Source organism: Taudactylus pleione, unplaced genomic scaffold (genome assembly GCF_031769625.1).
Source record: "Taudactylus pleione unplaced genomic scaffold, aTauple2 ptg000178l, whole genome shotgun sequence".
Taxonomy (NCBI): Eukaryota; Metazoa; Chordata; class Amphibia; order Anura; family Myobatrachidae; genus Taudactylus; species Taudactylus pleione.
In genome coordinates this window covers 6,748,476-6,760,047 of record NW_028284580.1, presented here as the reverse complement: position 1 = coordinate 6,760,047, position 11,572 = coordinate 6,748,476, and the positions used below count along the sequence as shown (strand labels likewise).

Genomic DNA, 11,572 nt, shown 5'->3' with positions numbered 1-11,572 from the left:
ACCCAAAACACGGAAGGGTGGTTTTGGCAAAACCAATCCAGATCCAAAACACGAAGAAAGATCCAGATCCAAAACCAAAACACAAACCACGAAAAGTGTCCGGTGCACACCCCTACTACAAATGCACAATTCCATTTTATACTATATAAAATATATTTATTTTGGGTGACACATCCAGCCTAGAGACGAATCCCGCTCAATTTTAATGGGTATGACCGTTAATAATAGATATGCTCCAAAGTTTTATTATTTTTTATTTTTGCAGTGCAAATTGACAGCAGCTGAGTGCTCTGCACTGAGCAAGTCCGGGAGTGTGGTAGTGCGCATGCGCTGTGCCTGGATGCAGCGCTGCTTGCGCTCCAAGCCTCGCTGCCGTCTGTATTCCATCACTTGTTCTTTGCGCTGATTGGTGAGAAGGGAAAGAGACGAGACACTGCACATCCTCAGCAAGCAGCATGGCTCCGATGCTGATACTGACCGCTCTGCTCTCCCAGCTGTGCGCCGGACAACCGGGGCACCCCGAGTCTCCTGGCAGAATAGGTAACAGGCGGCATATGTTGTGCTTATTATTAATATATACTAAATTTGATGGAAGGTGCATATCTGCTCTAAAATCCTAACCATCAATCAGACCTATTTAATCATTTAACTTGCACTGTACATAAGCATTTCTGTTTGCTTTGGTTTTAGTAAATAAGTCATTGCGTACATTCTGTTATATATTGGATATAATGACAAAATGTGCTGCTACTTAGTACTTCACAGGTTACTGCTGCATCTCTCTAAGGTCAGTGTCGGACTGGGATATGGGGGGCAAATTCTTAAGAGGTGTAGCCAGCCACCACAGAGGCTTGCCCAACCACTATAGAGGATGGGTTGGTTATGAGTTCCCAGTGGTCGGGATGCCGCTGGTCAGAATACCGACAGTGGTAGGTAAGGGTTGGAATGAAAATCTGGTAAGGAATGAAAGCAAATGACAATCAGCAATTTGCTCCCAAACGGCGGATCAATTGATTGGCCAATGTAGCTGTCAGTGTGTACCCAGCATTAGTCTATAGTCCCTACCACATGCGCACACACACAATTGGGTTCATTTTTGTTGGGAGCCAATTAACCTACCAGTATATTTTTGGAGTGTGGGAGGAAACCGGAGTACCCGAAGGAAACCCACACAAGTACAGGGAGAATATACAAACACCATACAGTTAGGGCCGTAGTGGAATTTGAACTGAAGACCTCAGTGCTGTGAGGTAGTAATGCTAACCATTATACCATCCTTTTACAGTATACATATTTTTACTAGTAAGTCTATGAAAAAATAACTAGTTGTGCAATCTCTTTAAATTGGAAATCTCTACTGCATTTGGCTGGTAGACTGTAAAAAACGCCATGCCACCATTTTCTTTAACTACACAATAATATACCATAAAGGCATTTCATAGTTTCATAAATGCAGAATAGTTATTAGAAAAAGTTAATGCTGTATTTCTAAGCCAATGTAACATAGACTGTCAAATGGTGGTAAGGTAAATCCACAGGGGTGTATTTACTAAAGTGCAGGTTTTTAGAAGTGGAGATGTTGCTCATAGCAACCAATCAGATTCTACTTAACAGTTATCTAGCATCTTCTAGAAGATAATAGCTAGAATCTGGTTGCTATCAGCAACATCCCCACTTCTAAAAACCTGCATGTTAGTCAATATACACCATAGTCTATAAACTGAAATGAATGCAGTTGGTATATTTATTGAATTTGGGGCTAATTTTCCTCCATATAAATATAGTTTATCTCCACTTTGTTTCCTCCAATTCAATAAAACTGTCACCCATGAAGTTATTGTAGTAGTCGCTGCAATTTCTGATTTTCTCTCTTGTTTTCCCAGCTGTGGTTGGCGCTGGTATTGGGGGCTCAGCCGTCACATACTTTCTTCACCAGCACTTTGGACCCCAGGTGCAAATTGATGTCTACGAAGCAGACCGTGTTGGGGGGCGGCTTGCCACATTAACAGTGAATAGTCAGCAGTATGAGTCTGGCAGCCCTTCAATTCACTCATTAAACTTACACATGCAAGACTTTGTCAAGCTTTTGGGTAAGTTTTGGGTGGTGTTCGTTCTATAACTCTGTATGTGAGACTAACTTCATTCACACTTTACATCCGTAGGCACGCACCTGTATAAAGGGCTGTGGAGTGCCAAATAGGGGAGCATTATCTTGTATCAAGGGGTATGGAGACTGTCCTGCCAAAATCACACATTGGCCCCCACAGGGAAAAAAAACACACACACACTTTGGTGCTCACAGCAAAATACAATGCCCCCCCACAGGAAAAAAACACAACATTGTCCCTCACATAAAAAAACCATACATTAAATTGCTAGAGCCCCCCACAGAATACTGACCTGTTTGAGAGTGAGAAGCTCACAGTCCCTACCTGCCCTCAGCCATGGGCGACACCAGCAGTCCTTCGAGCCGGCCCTGCCCACCCTTAACCTGGCTCTGGCGCAATGGAGGTTGTTATATGTGGCAGCCTCAGCCCATAAGAATTAGCCTGATTGGTAATTGGCTATTGCTGTTACAGTAATAGCCAACAGAGACAGCCACAGCTAAGGTTCAGCGCAGCAGAACTAGCCGATAAGAATCATCCTGATTCATATTGGCTGCTGATGGGCTCCTGACCTTAAGTAACCATAAACATGGTAGCCGTGGCTTCAGCTAGCCTCAGCTCTACACCCCACCTGTGATTTCGGTGCAGCAGCCAAGAAGAATCGCGCTGATTCTTATTGGACGTTGCTAACTTATGCTGGATGGGCAAACACGATCAACTGGTTGAATGTCTGCGGTCGATCGTGATTGGCGCTTTGGCCACCTCTGCCAAAGCGTTTTCAGGAGAGAGTCTGTTTAAATATTATGACCCAGGATACCAAATGTTTATTTCAATGCTTTTAAATATTTTGAAGTTAACAAACCTTTGTGTGTACTATAGAGACCTGCTGAGTATAGGTGCTGGATGTTTATAAATAATATCAACAGCAGGAGGTGGAGTTATGTTTTAGAGAAGTTCATATGGGTGAGATTTATCAAAGCTTGTGGAGAGGGCTAAAGTACTAACCAGTTAGCTCCTAACTGTCATTTATCAAACACAGCCTGTAAAGTGACAGGAGCTGATTGGTTGGTACTTTATCTCTATCCAAGGCTTATTACATGTCCCCCTGTGTTTGAAAAATTAAAGTTAGGAGCTAATTGGTTGGTACTTTATCTCTCTCTAATATTTGATAAATCTGTTTTATAATTGTATAAACAAATTTCATTTTTTTTAAGTGAATATTTCGTAAGAAAAGTTTTAATTCCTCATACACCTACAGTAGGTCACAGGTTCTCAAACTCTGTCCTCAGGACCCCAAACAGTGCATGTTTTCCAGGTCTGCTCACAGAATCACAAGGGAAATATTAGCTCCACATGTGGATGTTTTATAATGTGTTGGTGAGTAATGAGTACACCTGTGCACTTGCCAGGAGACCTGGAAAGCGTGACCTGTGTGGGGTCCTGAGGTCCGAGTTTGAGAACCTCTTACCTAGGTGTTTTAACATTTAATGCCCGTTGTGTGTAATCTGAAGTTGATTGTCCAAAAAAATAATGTACACCTTACGCACGCACACATTTATGACCTGCGTTTGCTGTGTGTCACATGGAACATGCATTCTGTTTAAGCACAGACAAAGTACACTGTTTTGTCTACACTTTTAATCCTCTCCCACTAGCTCTCAGTACATTTGTCCGAGGCAGTTTTTTCAGTATGGTAGCCCCATGCTCTGTACATTGCTTGGTCAGGTAAGTGTCCAGGAATCATTACCAGTTGTTATTGACTACCATATATTACATTGATCACATTAAATCATTTGATGTCACAGTAGTGATGTCATCTTCCTAATGTGTAAGCCAGTGGTTCCCAAACTTTTTTGAACCAAGGCGCCCTAGTGTATCAGCATTGTTTTCACGGCACCCCTAAGCCAAAAGTATGTTTGAGAAATTCAGAAAACAATGTAGTGAAGTAAATTGTACTGACCTGTCATCCTTAGGCTCAGTTATGTGGTGGTGGACAGGTTTGCACTTCTGTTTGCCCACATATTTACATAACATTGACCATAAATAATGTGACTTGATGCTGGACCACCAACCTGACGCACCCCTGCATGTGTCCCGAGGCACCCCAAGGTGCCACGGCGCACAGTTTGGGAACCACTGGTGTAAGCACTTAATTTTTACAAGTATATTCATTTTAACCTGTTTAAATAAAAAGAGATGTCCTGAATAAACAATGTGGGATTTAGCAAGTTACACAAAGAAGCTAAAAATAACTTTTATATTTATTTTTTTTTAAACTGAAGAAAAAAAAAAAAGACTTAAAATAACTGAAGTATGGTCTGGTTACCTATGTTTATATGAGCCCTGATAGGATTTACTTTAGCTTCTTATGGAAAGCTATAACGGTGTTCCTCATTAGTATAATATTATTTCCCTAAGAAATTGTTCATGTGCCAATCAAGACAGTGGTTTAATCACTCTTGTTGATACTAATCATTTGTATTAAATGTTTAGGGGCCCTTACATCAGCAATCAGAAAAAAAACCAATACCGATTCTGCGTTTTTTTTTTTTCTCCTGAATTCACAATTCTCAAATCCACCAATACACACCCATACATTACTGATTGTTTTCAGTGATTTGCAGATCATTTTCAGCAAATAACAACAGATCTGTGAGAGGCTCAACATTTTACTAATAACGGTCGGCAAATTGGCTGATCGTTACCATACACTAACAATCTACCCCCCAATTGGTCATTGAAATACAACAAGTTGGACTAAGTGATTTTACAGATTCCGATCACTTTTTGGTCAGAAACTGCAATCTGTGAACCCCATACATTTGCAGCTATTTTTACACAATCAACTGCAAAACGCAGAATTGCTCCAATTTATTGGTGATATATGTGCCTCATTAGGTGCTGTTGAATAGGATAAGAGCTATACAATCAGAATGGTGGTGACTAACTAGCAGGAACTGTAGTGGATGGTGTTAGAAGGATAAAGAGCAGAGTATGTGAGTAAGGGGCACTACTGTGTGGCGTAAATGGAATTGGGGGGTATTATTGTGTGGCTAAGCCCATTACCCTCGAGACCATGCCCATTTTATGGTGCTTTTACCTCTGGCGCACTGTCCCCATTTAAACTATGGGAGGACACCAGTCCCTTACTTTGCCAGGGGCGCTCGGACCCCTAAATACACCTCTGGAGCCGACTAGGACATCAGACATTGTAGTGGAAGGTTGCTATACCCACACGTAGCCAATAGAAGCATCTAAACCAGCTGTTCCCAACCATAGTGTGAGGCACATTGTTGTATTGAGATACCAGGCTATATACTGTATGGTTAACAAGAAAAAGGTGTAGAAGTCTGAAGACAAACCTGTAAATTATATAAAAAATATCTGTAATCAACTTTATTTTCCAAACATCCTGTATGTATTTATTCACAATTCTAGTTTTATCCAGAACAATATTTATCAATGTGTCACAAAACATTAAACCTGTTGCATTTGTGTCATCAGGGTGATTCTCTGTGTGACGCACGTTACATTTACATACATTGAAGTACGTAAAATGTTTCTATACCACTATTTTTATTTTTTTTTAATCTGGTGTCCAAGTCTTAAATATACACTAGAAAACATTTTACTCCTGGGGTTTTTGAAAAATCTGTGTGATGCTGAGTCCTGTGCATCACGCAGAGTTTTCAAAAATTCCAGAAGGATCAGTTTACTGTAGTGAAATCTTTTCTGGTGTATTTATGACTTGGACACCAGAAAAAAAAACTTGTGGTATAGAAACATTTCACATACTATGTATGTAAATTTCCCGAGCATCACACAGAGAAACGTCCATTAGTTGGATCACAAAAATAAAAAAATATCTAAACACGTATAGCAGTGCACAGTATAGTGCAGGGCTTGACAATTTTTTCTAAAATCTAGGAGCCAGGATGAAAGTGTAGGAGCCAGATCACTGTCCACCCAAAAAAAATGACAGAAGTGAGGAGCACAGGTCTGTGTGTTATACACACTATACTAGTCCACAAAATGGTCACAGTTGAATGGATATAGTAACATGGAGGCCCCCTCACTGCTCTGCACAGCTCCTCTGCTCCACCCTCCAGTAATAACAGACCACATTTCTTATAAAACAATGGTGCCAGAACGTACAACAGAACCCCCCTCCCCTCGTGGTCACACGTGGTCACACCACTATCCCTCTGAAGCTGCTCCGCAATGCTGGCCACGCATAGACCCTATTACTGGGGAGCTCTATGAAGCCAGAGATAGGCGACAGTAGACAGCTGGGACATACAGGAGGATCAGCGTAGACTGAGACAGACAGCAGGGATCAGAGCAGGCCAGGATGGACAGGAGGAGTCAGCGCAGGATGGGACGGACAGGAGGAGTCAGCACAGACAGGCACAGCAGTCACTGCAGGCGACACTCTGCACGTGCACTCCTGTGCATGATATGAACACCGCAATACTATAGGCACGAATCTACGCAGGAGCTGATGAGGAGCTGCTTCCTCCCTCACTGCAATATCTGGTAGCCAAGCAGCAAAATCTGGTAGCCATGGCGACCTGGCACCTGGGATTTGTCAAGCCCTGGTATAGTGATGTGAGGTAGGAAGATTGTTGTTAGATCAATGATGTTCGGTGAGGTCAATGGCTGGAGAGGCACACATGTATAATAACACAGTTTTATATCACAACTCTGGGGCAGAACAGGGAGTATGACAGGGGAGGCCCTGACTGCACATCCCTGTGTTTGATACACCTTTTATATGTCAGTGTTAATTTATCCAATTTGTATTGTTTGTTGCTAACACCTTGTGTGAACATACAGACTAATGTATTGTCTGTGTGTGTTGCATAGGCCACTGGCTCACACCTAAATTGTTTTTTGATGAAGACTAATACCAACTTTGGGATGTTCTGCTCTCACACAATGCAGGGCTGAAGCATCGCAGAGATGTGGCTGGGAAGAGTGCTATTTTCAATGGGGAGCAGTTGGTTCTAGAGGAGACAGACTGGTATCTCCTGAACCTTTTCCGACTCTGGTGGCACTATGGGATCAGTTTTTTGAGACTGCAGATGTGGGTGGAGGAAGTCATGGAAAAATTCATGAGGTTAGTCACCATTTAATTGTGTATAGCTATGATTCCTTTCACAGATGACTAAAACATGAAACGTTCACAATTTCTATGACTGGTAAACACTCCCACGTTATATGCCCATTTGTTAGTGTAATGCAAGTTGGAAGGTTTATAAAATGCGCCCTTGAAAAGGTAGAATTTCAGCACCTGCCACTATTGATTTAAATTAAAAAAAGTGAATGCAGTATTACATGTGTGGTGTCCAGTCAGAATGTCGACAACCGACATGTCAACATTCAAAGAGCTCAACATGGTTAAAATGTCGATATGTTCATTATGTTGATATGTAATATGTTGACACCAGAATGTTTTTTTGTTGATTGTTAGGCTAAAATAAAAACTTATGTCGAGATTTTGGTCATTTTAACTGTCAGCTTTTCTGAATGTCGGCTTATTGGTTGTCGACATTTTGTCGATTTTCCATACCACACCCAAATGTGCACATTAGCCCATTCAGAAACGTGAATAAAATCCTTTTTATATGCAGATGTGACTGCGCCTCAACTACTTCTAGAATCTATTTATTTATTTTTAAATGTTAATGTATAAAGAATGGCGTTGCTTAAGTGATGCAACCGTAGAAGTAAGTGCACGATTCAGACCCGCTCGCTAGGCTGCATTCTCACGCAGCCTGCCGATGTTTGCAATCTGCGCATGCATCGCAGTGCGCAAACTAGTCCATGCGATTGGGAAGCGTTCGTCCGCTGCGCATAGCCACATCGCTGGAATGAGTGACAGGAGACGCCGTTTGTGGGTGGTGACAGGGCATGGCCGATGGAACGGGGTTGTGGTGGTGCGAACGCAGGCGTGCCTGAGCGTTTTAACGCCTTTTCAGAGGTAAGCATAATTAAGATGCAGCGCCATAGTACACATCACGTTTTTTTTACACACTGAAGCACTCTCAATGCTTGCGGTAGGGTATGGTCAGCCACAAGTGCTGCGTTCGCTTCCGATGGTACTCGATGTTACCGATGGTTGCATACACATCCTGGAGATGACATGCATAAGTGGGCATCTTAAGACAGGCTGGTGGGCGTCTGCATACACACCGCGAACGCATGCCAAGACATAGTGGGCGTGCTAATGCCATGCAATCACGAAAATGCATACTTTTCTTGCGTGCGAGCGGGTCTGAATCGAGTCCTAAGTTCAGTGGCCACCAAAAGAAGAGTCTCGCTAGTATAGTATCTAGCCCATCCATTGTCTATTTCTATCTCTATATTTTGTTCTCAGAAATAAATTGGCAAATTTTGTAATTTATTACACTCTATATCAGTTAACCTAGAGGTTCCCAAACTCCGCCATTACAGTCCATGTTTTAAGGATAACCTTGCTTGAGCTCACATGACTTAATTAGTACAACAGTCAATTTGATTTAACCATCTGGGTTCAAGCATGGATATCCTTAAAGCCTGGACTGTAATTTAGGCGTTTGGAACCGCTGAGTTAATAAATACAAGTAACATTTTCCCAAATACGTTATGTTATGCTGGGATGCAGTCAGGAAGCCGACGGTCGAAATGCCGACCGCCGGCTTCCAGACTGTCAAATCCCAGCAGGGTACTAATGACAGGCGTCAAAATCCAAATTTTTTACCAAATCTGCAAAAAAAAAAATCTATATATATATATATTTGTTGAGTAAACACCTTTAATTATGGAATTGTGTAATCTACTGTAGAAATCCTGTTGTGACATGAGAAAAGTGGTGTTGTAGGCAGGGGCGTAACTAGGTTATTTGGAACCCAGGGAATGTTAAAAACCCCCGTCCCCGAATGCACATGCACCGAACCCATGCCACAAGGGGCGTGGTCACTGCAAAATGGGTGCGTGTCAACGTGACACACCACTGTTTCTTCTAACTGTGGGAACATTCCATTCCTTTCCATTCCATAAGCACCTTAATGCCCCCAGTAGTAGTGCCCCTTATGCAATGTCCCCTGTAGTAGTGCCCCCTACACACTGCCCCCAGTAGTGCCCCTTATGTAGTGCCCCCCCCCCATGCAGTGCCCCCAGGAGTGGTCCCTCCAACGCAGTGCCCCCAGTAGTGGTCCCTTCAATGCAGTGCCCCAGTAGTGGTGGTCCCCCCTATGCAGTGCCCCTTGCATATATAGCACAAAAACAACCAACACAACACTTACCTGAATCTCCGCTCCTCCGTTCTCCCTGCTTGACGTTATGGGAGAGACATCATGACGTCTCTCATCACCCACTGTGAGATCTGGAAGACGGCGCTCACGAGTGAGCTCCAGCCCGGCATCGGCCGTGGGTGCAGCAGCCTATGAGAGTCTGTCTGACTCTCATTGCCTGCAAAACAGACACACCGCCGGCAGGTAGTAAGAGTTTACTACCGGCGCTGCTGGCGGTGTGTTTGTTACTGTGTAGTGGGGACCGTACTCTGTGCGGTCCGCACTACACTGACTAAAACCACTGTCCTGGACCGGGGCCCGGCCGACACCCCCTAGTTACGCCACTGGTTGTAGGTAAAATACCTCTAGAATAAAATAATTTCCCTCTCCAATCTATGTAGGGTGTACAAATACCAAGCTCATGAATATGCTTTCACAAGCATAGAGGGGTTGCTGCACTCACTGGGAGGAGAGCATTTTGTGAATATGACCAAGAAATCCGTGTCGGAATCTCTGCAGGGTATCGGAGTGTCACCTCGGTTCATTGATGATGTGATTAGTGCGGTGATGAAAGCCAGCTATGGACAATCAGCGGCCATTCCAGCATTAGTTGGTGAGTCTATATATTTGTTTATCATGTACAAATGACCACTTTGCTATTATTTTGGAGAGGAATGCATTGCTTGTATGAATGTCTTGACCACATTTGCTTGACATTTCAAGGAACTAGCACACTGTGGCAATTATGGCATTTGCAGTGAACCGCAAATAAAGTCATTTACGCAATGTTATGAAATGAACGTTTTATAACTCAGCTCTCTTACCCTCTAGCTTTGTATATTGACACTTATACCGCTTTTATACCAAAGTACCGGGTCTGACCCGGAGGTTGGAACAGGGTTCCAATCCGGAACTTCCCTGGCGCCGACCCAGGATATTTCCGAGTCGGCGCCATTCACACACGAGTCGGGTCTGCAGTGACCCGGCTCTTCCAGTTGAAGTGGATGCTTGGAGATGATGTCATCTCCACACGCTACTGAAGCCGGCCAATCGGCCAGCATGCAGTGTGATCCGGGTCATAGCAACTTGGATTGCGCCGTTTACACTGCAGGGTGGCACTGGAACAACCTGTGGCCATCCTGCAAATTACCTGAGTTGGATCCCCGGGTCCCTGGACCCGGGTGGATTCCTATGCACCGTAAGAAATCCCGCGTTGATGCGCATCAACTCGGGATTTTTAGCGAGGTGTAAAAGGGGTATAACATGCTTCTCTAATCAAAATGGAGAAAAACTGCATGGGTAATTTCCAAAATAAAAGTCCAGTGTTTGATACCTGTTTTTATGAAAATTGATTAACTTGTCTAGTTAGCGGTAACATTTTTCTCATTATATGGAGGGAGGCTTGGGGGGGGGTCAGTGCAATCCTTGGGAAACTTATGCAGTTGCAGTAATGTGCCATGAGCTGACGGATGGTGGCGTGTGTAGGAGCGGGGCTTTAGGTAAGTACAATGTTGTGTGTCATTGTGTAAGGGACACTACTACTGTCAGCATTGCATAACTGGCACTACTACTGTGGACATTGGGCCTGATTCAGAGCCGAACGCTCTGACCAGAGCGCTCGCTCTGAATCAGGGCCCTCCATGAAAATGGAGTGGCCTCCTGGCCGCTCGCATAGCTATGGGTGACCACCCACAGCATATGCGAGCGTCCATGATGATGGTCGCGATGGTCTTGACCTTCGCGACCATCGGGCTTGCGACGGAGACCCTGCAGTAGGGTCTCGCTGCCGCAAGCCCTGGAGTGATTTTGGCTCTATCAGAGCCAAAATCACTCCCACTGACATCACTAGTGATGTCAGTGGGGCCGGCTTCAGACGGTAGGCGTTCCCATGGGAACGCCTCTATCTGGCAGGCACGCCCCCGGCATGCCCACCAAAGGGGGCGTGCTGTCAATCAACATCGACAGCACGCCCCCTTTGGTGCGAGACCCAGAGCGATGGAGAGCCCGTCGCTCGCCGGGTCTCGCGTATGCGCACGACGGAGCTCCCTCCGTCGTGCGCATGCGCAGTGGGGGAACATCGACCAGCTTGCGAGCGTCCTGCGCTCACGAGCCTGAATGACCCCCATTACGCGTAAGGGCAATTACTCTGTGTGGTTGAGATGTGCGTTGGACAATTTTTGATGGTTTTGGTTC

General features: G+C 44.2%; 1 protein-coding gene across 1 annotated transcript in view; it reads left to right on the top strand.

The window, feature by feature from the left end:
• The first annotated feature begins 388 nt into the window (after positions 1-388).
• The window catches only part of PCYOX1L (prenylcysteine oxidase 1 like), a 32,707-nt gene continuing 21,523 nt past the window's right edge, over positions 389-11,572 (top strand). Inside the window, exons 1-4 of the mRNA XM_088475804.1 lie at positions 389-540; positions 1,884-2,090; positions 7,050-7,224; positions 9,781-9,992. Of these exons, the coding sequence (XP_088331930.1) occupies positions 456-540; positions 1,884-2,090; positions 7,050-7,224; positions 9,781-9,992 (679 nt within the window). The 5' untranslated portion in view covers positions 389-455. The remainder of the gene's footprint in view (positions 541-1,883; positions 2,091-7,049; positions 7,225-9,780; positions 9,993-11,572) is intronic.